General features: G+C 31.6%; 1 protein-coding gene across 1 annotated transcript; it reads left to right on the top strand.

Annotated features, from left to right (window-relative positions):
• Nucleotides 1-3,539, top strand: LOC111283337 (transcription factor bHLH79-like). The gene is made up of 6 exons (XM_022871807.2): nt 1-651; nt 1,145-1,345; nt 1,537-1,602; nt 1,743-1,811; nt 1,911-1,988; nt 3,149-3,539. Exons 1-6 carry the CDS (start codon nt 322-324, stop codon nt 3,275-3,277), a joined length of 873 nt encoding a protein of 290 aa, XP_022727542.2. The 5' UTR covers nt 1-321; the 3' UTR covers nt 3,278-3,539.
• The last annotated feature ends 11,634 nt before the right edge of the window (nt 3,540-15,173 follow it).

Here is a 15,173-nt window from a genome sequence, read left to right as displayed (position 1 = left end):
AAGATGCACATTGCGCACCAACCTTCCACTTCCGCTCCAAACAAAGATTAAGGTACACTCTCTCTGCTGGCAATCTCCATCTCCATCAGCTGTGGAAGCTTCTCCTCTTCTCTCTTTCCTTTTGTCAACTCTTTAAAAGGACCCTCAATCAAACCGCTTAAAAAACTTAAAACCCTTCACTCCGCTCTCCCACCTCCACAAAACCCAACACTTCAGCCAAAAAATAACACACTTTTCCTTTTTCTTGTTCTTTTAAAGAACCCAAAAATTCGGATCCAAATTCCAACTCACCCCATTTTTCATGAAAACGGATCCTTCAAAATGGATCCTCCATTGATCAATGAGTCATCTTTTTCAGCAGCTAATCCTTCAGCTTACGGCCTTGCTGAGATTTGGCGTTGTCCTTTCCCAATCAATCCAGGGTCTGACACAAATGTTGTAACTGGAGGTGGATTGGGGCTCCGAATGAATAATTTGGGAGGGTATGGGGAGACTTCGGGTCATAGAGATGGGTCCGTGGAGGAATCTACTTTGACTGAGCAGAGTGTTGGATGTGGAGGTGGCGGTGGAGGCGGGAGAAAAAGGAAGGATTTGAGCTCTGAAGATGAATCTTCCAAAATTGTTTCTACTACTACTAGCGCAACTGAATTGGTGGGCTTTTTTTTTCTCTTCTGTTTGGTTTTAATGTATGGCTTATTTAGCTCTTTTGTTTTTTAGATTTTCAGTTGCTTGGTAGAAATGAGAAGACAATGATAGAAAAATTTTGGAAGTCAATTAATTAAAAATTTTTTTTTCTTTCTATAATTCAAGGCATTTGGATGGAATTTGATCTGGGTTTTGTTTCATTGCTAGCCTGCTTAACTCAGATTCAGTTCTTCCTTCGATTTAACCCTTGTAGCTTAAGCCAAGTTGTGGGCTTTGCTTGGTTTCAATTCAGTGAGGATGAAAATAAATATTTTAAAGATTCAAAATTTGTGTTCATTGATTTTTTTCTTTTTATTTTGTTGTAAATTTTAACTCTCAAGAAAAATAAGTTTAAAGAGGTTATGATAAATTGTTTAAATTGAAGCTGGTTTAGATTCATATGAGTTAATGTTCGTTTATATTTTGGTATCATGATGGCTTATGTTTAGTCTTTTAACAGAATGATTCAAATGGAAAACGGATGAAAGCTTCCGTGGCGAAGAATGAAAATGCGGGTTCTAAAGCTGGGGTTGAAGCGACTTCTGCAGCTGGTAGCAAGCCAGAACAGAATAGTAAACCTGCTGAACCGCCTAAGCAAGACTATATTCATGTCAGAGCCAGAAGGGGTCAAGCTACTGATAGTCATAGTCTGGCTGAGAGAGTAATTCACTTTAATCCTATTGAATTTGCAATTTTCAACTTCAAAACTGAGAAATATAACTTTCGTATAGTTAAAAAAACTGTGGATCCAGACTCATGGGTCTTGCTAGTTCATGTCATAATGTGAGTGGTAAAGCAGACTGGCTTAGACCTTTTTGAAACATGTTCTTAGAATAAGTTTTTCCTCTACAGGCCCGGAGAGAGAAGATAAGTGAGAGGATGAAGATTCTTCAAGATTTGGTCCCTGGATGCAACAAGGTATCCTTTCTATATTGTGGTCAGTTCTGTACCACTAAGCCTGAGGAAACTTTGTGATGGTTTCGGTGTCTCTTCCCTGTTATTATCAATATTTTTTTTATTTTTATTGTATTAAACTTAAATACGAACTTTTCTATCAGGTTATAGGAAAGGCACTTGTCCTTGATGAGATTATTAATTATATCCAGTCGCTGCAGCGGCAGATTGAGGTATGAATCTTACACATCTTGCTGTTTTAGTGTGCCAATTTCTGAGATGTTAGGCTATCCTTTCAAGCTTTAACCTGCAATATGAATGTAATTTTGCAGTTCCTTTCATTGAAGCTAGAAGCACTTACTTCAAGGACAAACATGAATCCTAGCATTGAAGGCTTTCGTTCAAAGGATGTAAGTTTGCTTATATTGATTGCTTACCTAATATTTGTGTCATCATATAAGCTATTAGCATAAATAGCATCAAATTGAAGTCTGGTGTGAGAAAAAAACTGCTGCATCATTTTGAGTAAATAGAAGTGCTCTAGATGTAGGTCAGATGGAATATTTGTGTCATCATTTTGGGTAAACTGATGTATATCTAAATTTTGAGCACCTTTCTCTCTGTTTGGCCCACTTGTTGATTGGTGGATTAAGTAAGATGACAGTTCATCCCAAAAACTTTAGCCAATAAGAAATGGCCTAAAATTAAACCAATCTTCAGACTTTTTAAGCCACCTGATAGTGGATCTGGTTTGCCTTCTATTTCTCTTGGTTTCTAAAAATTGAATGACGTGCGCTACCTTTTGACACTATATTAACCAAATCAATCATACCAGAGAGGAAACCTGTTGAGTTGGTAAGTGAAATTATTCCTTTACAAACAGTTTGGTATCCTGGAGGCTTCTGTTAGATCTCAGTTAATGCCTTGATATGAATTTAGCCTAAGAGATCTACACAGATATATATAACCTTTATTACCTAGAACACAATATTTAGCTTATGAAAATTCAATTTGCTTCATGGTGACATTTGGGTTCTTAAAATTTGGTCAAAATCTGAATTTGGATCTTCTACCATCTCAATTCGGCAGTATTCGCCCCTCTATCCAAATTTCAATGAATTTGATCCTTACATTTTTATTAAAAGTCAATTTAAGGGCAATTGATAAGGGTGTTAACTTTGTCGTTAACTTTACTTATGTGGCTTTGATGTTGATGATGTCTCATGCCAACTTGAATGTAAATATGTTACCATGTTACTCATCTGTTCTATCACCATATATTAAATGCACACTATTCATCATGTTGATTATTTCCGTAAAAATAATGTGTGGTGCTACAGAATTTGGCAGATGAACCCCAATAGGAGACGTTAAATGTCCTCTAAGTTACTGTCTTGTGAAGAAAATGCACCTTTAGGATTGTTACCAGTGTCTCGAATCTAGATGGGAGACTTATTCTAGGGGTTTATGAAGAAGTTAATTTTAGCAAATATACAATCTTTTGCATATAAAAGTGTAAAATTATTGGAGCTATGGTATGATATCTTAACACATCAATCTGGTCTTTTAGCCTGGTTCACAGCCATTTGATGCTGCTGCAATGATATTTGGCTTACAAGCATCAAGGCAATATACTCAAGGATCACAACCTGAGTGGCTGCAGATGCATGTTGGTGGAAATTTTGAAAGGGCGACATAATTTGAAGAACATTGTTGGCATTACAAAGCAACAAGATTAATCTGTTTGTTGTCTTTTAGATCAAAGGGGAAATTAGTCATTGGTTAACTCTGTTGCAGAAATGTTTTTCATAATTGTGGACTGTTCTTAAGTTTGTAATATCATTTATCTTGTAGAAAATGCATCTAATCTTTTATATGTTTCATCTGACTAGATACAGAAAACTCCATTGTATCAGTTGTTAAACAAAATCTCCTGAAGTGCATTCCAGTTCTTAGGGTTGTGTGCTGTCTTAAATATATCTGTGGAGATTCTATTCTGTTCCTTCTGCTAGGGGTGTTGCCAATGCCTTGCTGAAGACACTTTCCCTTTTTATCGGCTAATTTTCTTCATGAAAATTCTGATAAAGACCAGATAACTATGATGGTGAGTGAACTTTAGGGGCGTAAATGAACGTTAAACGAAAAGAACAAATAGCTTATTAATAAATTGGTTTTTGTTTGTTGATTGTTTATTAAACTTAATAAATGATTACAAATAATATTTTAAAATTCATTAATTAAATTAAATGAATAGATTATAAATGTAATAAAATTTACTTATGTTAAGATTATTTACGCTTAAAACTTATTTATATGTATGAAGCTGGACTTGAAACCTTAGCACTCCTTTTATTTATAGGGTATTGCACCTTAATATCTGTACGTTAAATAACAGTTTTCCATGGAATTATCTTTGTTGTATCATTCAAAAATCACTATAAAAGAACATAAAAAATTTTTTTTTAAAAAAAGACATGGATATATCTCATACGATGAGAGATACATAACTAGGCAATTCCAAGTTGCAGGCAGGGCAGGGTCTTCAATTGTCCTAGGATCTGAACTTGGCTCTTATGGTATTGGTAACATCGGCACTTGGGAAGGTCTTGGTTAACACTTCATTCGGAATCGAAGAAGCGAATAGATTTAGAGGACGACCACAGCACCGGGCAAGTGGCTATTGAAAGACATGAAAGCAAGCGCCTTAATTTCCTTCTCCGACGTTAAGTTGGAAGTGCACAAGTCCCCGAGGGATGACAAACATCTGTCCAACATTCAAGACTTTGGATTGATTAGCATGTCGTTGTTACTGAGGTTTAAAAGTTGCGAGTTCATAAAACTTTATGAGATAATATCTTTTTTAATAAAATAAATATAGAAATAAAATGATCAAAATAGATTAAGAAATGAAAAAAGTTTGTCCTGAACCATACTTGAGCAAAAAGAAGCCATGATCTAATCATGTTGGCATTCCAATTCGCTCACATAGGAACATTTTTCAAGTAAAGGTCCAAGGTAATCACCAGGGACACGTTGAATGATTAAGTCAATCGACTCTCAGATCATGACATGGATTGACAACGATGGGCTCGATAGCACCTTTGAGAACACACTATTTAACACCCAAAATATTTCAGCATTGTCAAAGAGAATTGATTTCTTAAATAATCAAATTACAACCAGCGGACATTATTGTCAAATAATGCAGAAAAAAATTAGAAATGCCGGTATTTTTATATCTAGACAAAATCTAAGAAACACGAAACAAACTGGAGTAAAGAAATTATTTCAATGGGAATCTGCGACAAGTTTGCATATGTCAAGCCCAGTCAAATGCAATATAAATTTATCCAGAATCCATACCAATCAAATTTCCAGTGGAAGGCTTTTGTGAAGATGAATGTTGGTGGTGCCCTGTGCAATTCGGGAGAACTAGCCATTGAGGTATTTGAGGAGATAGTAATGAAGAGTGGATTTTTGGCTTTAAAAGAAAACTTGGCAAAGGCTCTATCTTACAGACTGAAGTTTGTGCCGTATATGTGGGTCTGTTGTTGGCTTGGAATCGTGGTTTTAGGTGTTTTGTTCTTGACTATGATGTTTTACTGGCTGTACAAAAGGTGTTTGCAATAAATGCAAACTTTTGTTCAGCAAAGATTAATAGTGTTTTATAGCGCACAAAGGAAACAAATCTGCAGACCTTTTCGCACATCGGGCATTCATGACCCTTTTTCAAGTCTCTAAACTTCTTTTTTACCAAATGGTTTAGTTAATTTTATTCGAAAAATCTAAATGGCTTAGCAGGGGTTCGATTTGTATTAGTTAAGCCATTTTAATAAATCTTTTAGCATATAGTCTCTCGAGAGTTGGTTCCCTTTAGGAAGTAAGTCTTGCTTGGTATGCAAGAGAGTAGTTCTCAAGATTATCTCGGTACTCTTTGAGTCACAGTTGTTCTTGAGTTGTAGTAGTTATAAAGTAGAGTTAGTAAGTTAGGTACATGGAGGAGGAACTGGAGGACTTATGGAAGCAGCTGCAATTAACTGAGGAGGAAAGAGAAGGGATCGAAGCAAACACAGTGGAGAAAGGGAATGAGGGAGAGGGGACAAAGGCATGGTTGATAGGAAAACTGCTTACACACGCGTGTTCAACAGGGAAGCTATGAAAAGCACTCTTAATATGACGGCATGATCACCTTAAAATTAGCCAAACAGGTAGAAATCATAGACCTGGATGATCACCTGTTGCTCTTCAAGTTTTCAATAGAGGCAGACATGAAAAGGTTGATCGATGGATCACCCTAGAATTTTGATAAGCAGTTGATTGTTTTTAATGCATATGACGGGACGAATATGCATCTACAAAAGCCCTTTTTTGGATGAGGTTGTATGGCTTGCCACTAGTAATGATGAATCAAGAGAATGCGACCAGAATAGGGAGAAAAATAGGTCAGTTACACTCGGTGGATGCAACACTCGAACACGGGGATAGGTTCTGATAATAGGAGTTGACGTAGATATATATAAACTCTTGCGGAGGGCAGTTCTTTTCTCAAACGGAATCGAAGGGAAGCAAATATGGGGTAGATTGTATTATGAACGACTACCAAGCTTTTGTTATGTCGGTGGGTAGGGATGACAATAGATCGGAGTTGATTTTTGTTCGTTTCAAAATCGATCTAATTTTATAATTATAAAATTTAATTTCGATCAATCTGATATTGTATAAATTATATTTAATTCGATTCGAAATTAATAAAATATTATTTTTTAAAATATAAAATATTATTTTAAATATAAATATATAAAAATAAAAAAAATTAAATAATTAATTAAAAATAATTCTTTTATATATCAAGTCAAACTGAGTTTGTCTAAAATTTAATTCCGACGCGATTCTGATTTATTCTTATAATTATTTGATCTAATTCAAAATTTGATTTTTAAAAATAAAAAATCAATCATATGAGATCGAATTGAATCGAAATTCGTCGAAAACGGATTGAGCTACTAACCCTATCTACAAGAGGGATGGACATATAGAGGATGAATGTACAGCAAGGAAATGAGAAGAGGATCCGGCCAAAACAACAAAGACAGTACGGACCTTGGCTCTGTGCTTCAGAACAAACCAACTATGTGGGAGAGAGAAAAAAGGATCATACAATCCATGGAACAAGAAAAGAGTCAGGTCACAACAGTAAAATGCCTAAGCCGACAGCCGGTGGGAGTGTCATGCATAAGTTGGATGTAATGATTGGGTAGAGGAATTTGCACGAGGATGATAAGCAAGATTTGATCGGTCAAGATGGAGATTTTTAGGGGATGGGGAGAGGATTACACAAGATTTAAATTCCCATAATTTGCATACAAAACGTAAAGGGGTAAATATGGAGAAGGTTTACCAAGATTGTACTACAGTGGATGAAGGATTTGGAATAGGGCCCACTAATCAATGGGCTGCTAGTGACGAATACAATTTAGGCAACAAAGGCCCAAACTTAGGCACAATCTAGCCGGATGGTTTTATGCAAGAATATTTATGGAGTATTGGTGGTGACTTATTGGAACAACTTTAACAGGAGAATGACTCGCAATATAGAGGTAAACAGAATGAACATGCACAAAGTTTGCAACAGAAATAATTTAAGTTTGAACGAAAATAATGAAAAAGAGGGCTGGAATGGGGACAAAGAGACGAGCCAAAAAGCATAATCCAAATCGAGATGGAAAAGGCTAGTGAGGATGATAAGAGAGACTCATGTAAGTGGAAACGGTGATATGAGAAAAAGGAAGCATGAAGGAAATAACTTGGTTACAAATGACATGGAGGTTGACGAAACAAGGAAAAAAAGTAAGAGACACGAAGGAAAAAACCTAGATGACAGCCACAAAAAATCGACGGCGACTGGTTTCCAATCCCGTCGAGAGCAATAAGGTGTATCGTGTGTAATTGCCATGGGCTTGAGAACCCATGAGCAGTTCATGATCTTCGGAACATTTTGAAAGGAAAAGATCCCAAAAGATCCCGATGTGGTGTTCCTATCAAAAACCATCTCTAATAAGGTGAAGATAGATAGGATGCGATGATAATGTCAATACGCTGGAATGTTTGTAGTTGATGCGGTGGGGAAGAATAGAGGATTAGCTATGTTATGGCGAGAAAAAATAAGTTTAACATTAAGAAGTTACTCCAAATATCATATAGACATGGACTTAGTGGAAGCAGATGGTAAGAAATGGAAGATTACAAGGTTTTATGGTGAGCCAACTATTTTGGAGAGATACAGAGCATGGTGTCGTAACGACTTTTGAGGGTTGCTAGATAAATTAAAAACAAAATTAAAAAAGTCGTAATCAATCTTTTTGATTAGGTGTAATTAGCTACAATCTTTTTGATTAGGTGTAATTAATTATCTATTAAAATTTATTCTTTTAATAAAAATTTTAAATATAATTAAAACTTTATCAAAAAGATAATTTTTGAGTTTGCGAAATAATTTAGATTCAAGAGTTAGTTATGTGTGGAGAATAATTAACACTCTTACGGTACCTGTTAAAAATAATACCAATTAATTATTTGTTATTTTTCAATTTAGACAAAAAAGATTTTAATTTTGATATTTAAAATTTAATTTCCTTAATTTTATTTGAAAATATATTTTTATTTTTTTAGTATGCTTGAAAAATAAATAAGAACTTGAAATATTGAAAAATCCCTAAAAATATTTCAATACTTGAGTAATATTAAGAGGGACCATATCACCTAAGGAATATTTAAAAATCACTACTCAAAATTTTTAAAAATCATATCCCTGGCGATTCATATTTATTTCTAATATTCATATTTTAAAAATTGTAAAGTATAACATCTATAATTTAAAATCAAATAATTTTTTAAAAAAATCATTTCGATGCCATTTATAAAAAATTTGAAATCTTTATTGATAATTAATCTAAATATTTTAATACATTGATAGCATTTTACATAAATTTTTTTACTTAAAAATTCTTAAAGAATCACTACTCGAATTTCTTTTAAATTTCATGCTTGGAGATTTTTTGTTTGCTTTGATATTTAAAAATCATGTAATAATATTATTATCCATGAATAAAATTACTTTAAAAAATACATGTTTTTATATAAAAGACTACTCAAACTAAAGAGAATAATGATAAAATAGTGGTTTTTTGTATTGAAAAGAAATTTCTAAATATTCTAATACTTTGATAATTTTTAGAAGACTTTTCTCATCTAAAAAATTCTCGAAAATCACTACTTAGACTTCCCAGAATCCCATTATCAGAAATTTCATTACTTTCAAGATTATGTAATACAAAAAACAAATGCAACATGCATAAGAAAAAAACATATTGCCTATCTTCCTTATGTTATATTTCTTCATTACTCGTTTTAATTTTGTTTTAATCTTTTTAATCCCTTAAAATTTTTGAAAGGAATAAAGTAAATAAATTTTTTTATTGAAAATTTTTCTAGATACTCCGATACTTTGTTAATATCTTAAATCACTTTTCTCACTTAGAAAATTCTTAAGAATTTTTACTCGGACTTCCTTAAAATCCTATCCTCGAAAATTCCATTTACTTTTTCCTTTCTTATTTAATTTGTATCCTAATTCTAATCTTTGATTTCTATTATCATTTTTATTTAAAAGCAAAAATAGTTAATCATAATAGTCAAGTATCATTGTATTAATTTCATTATCAAGAAAAGTGTTTTTTTTTTTCATTATTTCTCTTTTCTTATGTTTTCCTTTTATAAAAGTCATTTAACTAAAAAAATTTTTAGAAAGATAAATGAATGAAAATTTTGTGTATTAAATATTTTCCTAAATACTTCATTACTTTGATAGTATTTTTTAGAAATATATCTTTACTTAAAGATTTCATAGAAGTAAAATTTCAGAGAATTGCTACTCAAACTTTTCCAAAATCTCGTTCTTAAAAAATTTCATTCATATTATTATTATTATTACTTGTTTGCATAAATCTAAAATAAAATGTGCCAAACATAAATTAAAATATGAAAAATTAAATTCAAACAATCATAGGAATCCAACTAATAAGAAAATTAAAAAATATATAAAATTAAACTAACAATTAAACTAAAACAACATAAAAATATAAATATAGGCATAATTAAACTTAAATATACATGAAAATGAATCTTTATTAGGAACCAACTTTATGCTTTATATTTAAAAAAATTCATTTATTAGAGAATTTTAACTCAAAAAAGAAAAAACCTAGACCTAACCTACTTAAAGCTAACAAAAAAGGAATGCAAAAGATATGGCCCTTTCCCCACGTCTTGGCTTTATACAATTTATGTTTTATAAATTTATCATGGAACTGCAACTACAAGTCTGGACTTATCCCATCATAAGAGAAACAAAAGGAAGACAAGGACATACCCCCCCATGTCTTGGCTTTACAATTTATGCGATTTTATCATCTTTTTATGTTTTCAACATAGGAGAACCACGTTTTTATACTACATTATCAATAAATAGAAAAGAAAGTTAAAGATTTAAACTTTCATTTTTTTTATTAATTAATTCATGTTCCATTACTAAAAGTTAATTATATATTATTTTATCATTATCTAATACAATTTTAGAAAATAAATAAAAATCTTTTGTATTGAAATTTTTTATAAATATTTTATTACTTTGGTAATAATTTTTTAAAAAATTCTCACAATACCAAATTTGATCCAGGCTCGGATCAATTGGGCCTGATCCAATGAAGTCAGTCAAGTCCAAAGATTTGGGCTTAATTATTTTTTATTTATATTATTTATTGATTTATTGATTTGTTTTTCTTCTAAATTTTTTTTTCAGATTAATTTTCAGTTATTAGATGTTGATAATAATCATAATAATTAAAAATGAAAATAAGAATGAATTCTGTCGTAAATAAGGTCATTAGAGAATCATAGTTGGATTAAACTAGTATAGGATAAATTCAGTGACTAATCTGATAATCCAAAAATCTAATCAGAAAGGGAATCCAGATTAATCGGGGATTATAAGATTGATCCTATAAATACTTATTGATCAGAAGCAAAGAAAACACACAGAAAGAAAATAGAAGGAAAATATAAGTAAAAATAGTTTTTAGAAAAAATGAGGCAATTCTAGAATTTTTAGGAAATTTTTTCAAAATTTTTTGGTTTTTTTTTTTGGGAAATTTTTGGGAAATTTTCAGATTTTGACCAATTTTTGAGCGAGATTTAAATTTTTCGGTGACTTTCTGGTGAAATTCAAAGTTTTCGGTGAAGCTTCAAGTTTTCGGCAACCATTTTCCAAAAATCGATGAACTTTCGGTCAGATTTCGGTAACCATACCCAGATTCCGGTGAAAATTCCAATATCCAATGAAGTATTCAACCGGCATTCTTAAATCCTAGAAAGAGGAAGAGATGAAAGAAAGGGAAGAGAGAGAAAGGGGAGGAGCAATCTGGTGGAAAAAGATCAAATTCAGCCTTTTATACTATTGTAAAACGACGTCGTTTTGGGCGTTAAAGGACCCCAAGATCTGCATGTTTCTATTCGGTTAGACCTGACCCGAGCACTGACTCGCATTTAACCCACTCCCTAGAAATTGTTGCTGAGCCGAGCCGGGTCCCCTAAGCCATGCCTTCCAGCCGATCCTTGTGTCCCAAGCCGAGCAGTCCCAGTCGTTAAGCTGAGTCGCATTAAGGTTTTTTTATTTATTTATTAATTATTATTATTATTATTATTTCTACTTATTGATTAAATTAAAATTATTTGGTATTTTTTAATTATTTTAATTATTATTTTTATTTTTGTCAATGATTTTTCTAAAATAAAATTTTCAAAAAAAAATATTTTTGGAAAAAAGTTAAAAGTATCACTTTTCTTTAAAAATAAAATTTTTTAGAAAAAAAGTATTTTTAAGGAAAAGTTGAAAGTATCAATTTTTCTTGAAAATAAAAGTTTAAAAAATATATATATTTTTGAGAAAAAGTTAGAAGTACCAATTTTTCTTAAAAATAAAAATTTTAAAAAATATATATTTTTTTAGAAAAAGTTGAAAGTATCAATTTTTCTTAAAAATAAAATTTCTAAAATAAAAATTTTCAAAAAGTATTTTGAAGAGAAGTTAAAAGTATTAATTTTCCTTGAAGATAAAAAATTCTAAAAAATATTTTTGAGGAAAAGTTGAAAGTATCAATTTTCCTTAAAATTAAAATTTCAAAAAAAAATATTTTTGAGAAAAAGTTGAAAGTATTAATTTTTCTTAAAAATAAAATTTGAAAAAAATATATTTTTAAGAAAAAATTGAAAGTATCAATTTTTCTTATACAAAAGCAACGAGTTTTTCTTATAAAACAAAAAGGAAAAGATTTATATCAAAAGTCGAATCATTTTTTTTCCTTTGAAAATTTTTTAAATGTTAAATAATCCGACGATAGAGCCTTTGTAAGTAAAACTGTAATTTTTTTGTATATTCTTAAAGTGAGGGGATTCTTCTTAATTTTTTGTCAAAAGTATTGGAGTTAATTAAGAATAATTTTCAATGATTAATTACTTGGTAAAATTTTTAAGGCTTATTGGATAACACGAAATTGAGCTGGTACCATCTTTCGATAGACGTTGTGAGGGTGCTATAACCTTTTCTCACTCGTACCCAAACTCTTTAACCTTGTTCTGGTTAATAGACCTGAACTTATTCTTTTAGGGACCCTTAGTCAAGCTTAGGTGTTCCTTAAAATGATAGATTCTTTAGGTGGCTAATCGCACCTAAATACAAAAAAAAAAAGATTGGTGGTAACTCCCTAAGTCAATGTCTAGCAATAAATCTTTGGATATAGACGTTATGATTGTTTGGCGACTCCATTGGATATAGCTGAGAGTTAGGCCAGTAAATAAATTTATGTTATCCAAAAAGCCAAATAAAATTGAATTCATTGTAAGGATTTTTTTTTTCTTTTCCATTCATTTTATTTATGTTGCAAACTATATCATTCATATGCATGTGCATAACATGAGCTCTATAACTGAGCTCCGTCCCTTTAAGAGGGAGTAAAGTACCTATTACTTTCGTAAGATTTTAATGCCTTCGTAGTGGCTAACGAAATACTCTAACTCAGATTGAACCTTTTTCACTTACAGCATGTAATGGGTGAAGATTTGGGTGCCTTACTAGTCTGTGATGGACAATGATGTAAGGAACAATCTTTAAACTTTAACCTTGAACCATATATAGTGAACCTTAGGAACACCTAACCTATAAATAGAGCCATCTTCTTCCCTTTAGAATTAACCAAAAGCATAGGATTCATTCCTCTTATTAAGTGTGATGTTTTAATTTATTCATTTATTTATTTCTTTTTATTTGGTATTCAAACTTTTCCTCTTATTCATTTTGCATTGATTCATGCTTATATCATAGAGTTGCATAAAGAACATTTGCTTGAAAGATGGTTTTCAACAACGAGTTTTTCATGGATTTTACAGAACGACTAGTTTGCTTTTCGTCTATATTAGCTCTTTGTGAGTCACCCAATGAAGTAAAGCTCTAGTCAGAAAGGATTCAACTAAAAAAGGGGGATTGTTTACCAATCAACTATGCTTCTTTCCTTGTCTTAAGAAACATCTATCCTCTTCAAACAAAATGATCTAAAGAATTTGGTTGATATATGAAAGAAGATGAGCTCATCAAGACAAGAGAAATTTTACCAGAAACATGGGCATATAGCACACCTTCTTACAGTAAATGTCGAGAATCAACTAATTGTAGACACCCAATTAGGTCCAGGCCCAAATCAATTGGGCCTGGCCCAAATGGGTAAGGCCCAATTGAATTTTTTTATCCTGTATTTTTTTTTCTTTTTTCTTTTGTATATCTGTATTTATTTATTTTTATTTAGAATAGATTTATATGTATATAGTTATATATTTATTATTATTATATTATTATTATTTATTTTTTTATTTTTTTTGTAATATATTTTTGGGTTTATCTTCTTTTATTTTTTAAATTATCTGTTAATTTTATCTGATTCTTTTTTATTATCTGATTATTATTATTTTTTTTATCCTATCTTTTCTAATTATCTATTATTTTTTTATTTGATTTTAGAGGGCTAGGATTGAAAGTTGAAGAATCTCATTGTGAATGAGAATTCAATCAGAAGAGTCCAGATTGGACTCAAAGATTGAATTCCCGTCCAAGAAGGAATTGGGATTGATCAGGAACTCCTGATCAATCCCTATAAAAGGGACCTCCTGGAACAGAAAAGAAAATAGTGAGCCAGAGCTACTGATTTGAGAGGAAAAGGCGTAGAGAAGAGTATAGAAGGCTAAGAAAAGGTTTAGGAAAGTCCTAAGAATCATCAGAAATTTTTTGGGAATTTTTTGAAATTTTTTTTTGGGAATTTCTGGAAAATTCTAGATTTCGATTGAATTTTCCAACGAAGTTTGAATTTTTTTACCACAATTCCGGCCAACCTTGAAGTTTTTGGTGACCTGCCCAGTTTCCGGTGAAGAATCCCAGAAGCAGATGATCATCCGGCCAACTTCTGGCGAACTTCTGACAAAAAAACCCAGATTCTGGCGACAAAACCCAGAATCCAACGAAAATCCCACTGGAGTTCTTCGACCTTTTAGAGAGAAGGGAGAGGAAAAAAGAAGAAGAGAGAGAGAGGGGAGGAGCGTTCTGTCGAAAAACGAAGGGAACTGCCTTTTATACCCTCCCAAAACGACGTCGTTTTGGCTTTAAGTTAATCAGAGGATCCGCGCGTTTTATCGAAACCCGACCCGACCCGAGCGTCGACCCGCTTCCTGACCCGCGCGTGCCAGCCCCCTCTGAGCTGAGCCAAGCTGCCAAGCCGCTCCCCCCGAGCCATTTCCCTGCATTGAGCCGAGCCGAGCCAAGCCGATAGCCAAGCCGCTCCAGGTTTTTTTTTTTTAATTAATTAATTAATTTATTTATTTATTAGATTATGTTTATTTAATATTCTTTTTATCTTTATTTTACTTTTTATTTTTTTACTTTTCTTTATTTTATTTTATTTTATTTATTTTATTTATTATTCTATTTTCTTTAAATAAAAATAAAAAATTTCAAAAAAAATATTTTTAGAGAAAGGTTGAAAGTATCAATTTTCCTTAAATAAATTTCAAAAAGGGTTTTTGAGGAAAAGTTGAAAGTATCAATTTTCCTTAAAAATAAATTTTCAAAAAAAAGATTTTTGAGAAAAAGTTGAAAGTATCAATTTTCCTTGAAAATCGAAATTTCCAAAAAATATTTTTAGGGAAAAGTTGAAAGTTTCAATTTTCCTTAAAAATAAATTTTCAAAAAAGGGATTTTTAGGAAAAAGTTGAAAGTATCAATTTTTCTTAAAAATAAATTTCAAAAAAATGATTTTTGGGGAAGAGTTGAAAGTATCAATTTTCCCTACACAAGAACAATCGTCCTTTCCTTCCTTTCTATTTTGATTTTGATTTTGATTTTTCCTTAATTAATCTGACGACGGAGCCTCTGCAAGTGAAACAGTAGTTTTTCTTGCACACTCTTGAGGTGAGGGAATTTTTTCAATTTTCTGCTAAAA

The sequence above is a fragment of the Durio zibethinus genome, chromosome 17, assembly GCF_047325235.1.
Source record: "Durio zibethinus cultivar Kanyao isolate XHJ-2024 chromosome 17, ASM4732523v1, whole genome shotgun sequence".
Classification (NCBI taxonomy): domain Eukaryota; kingdom Viridiplantae; phylum Streptophyta; class Magnoliopsida; order Malvales; family Malvaceae; genus Durio; species Durio zibethinus.
This window is presented reverse-complemented; position numbering and strand designations above follow the sequence as displayed.

Bases quoted from the DNA above. Each gene is read 5' to 3' on its own strand.
- LOC111283337 (XM_022871807.2), top strand. From the start codon at position 322: ATGGATCCTCCATTGATCAATGAGTCATCTTTTTCAGCAGCTAATCCT. The intron at 1,812-1,910 runs GTATGAATCTTA...GTAATTTTGCAG, and splicing joins CGCTGCAGCGGCAGATTGAG to TTCCTTTCATTGAAGCTAGA. The intron at 1,989-3,148 runs GTAAGTTTGCTT...CTGGTCTTTTAG, and splicing joins AAGGCTTTCGTTCAAAGGAT to CCTGGTTCACAGCCATTTGA.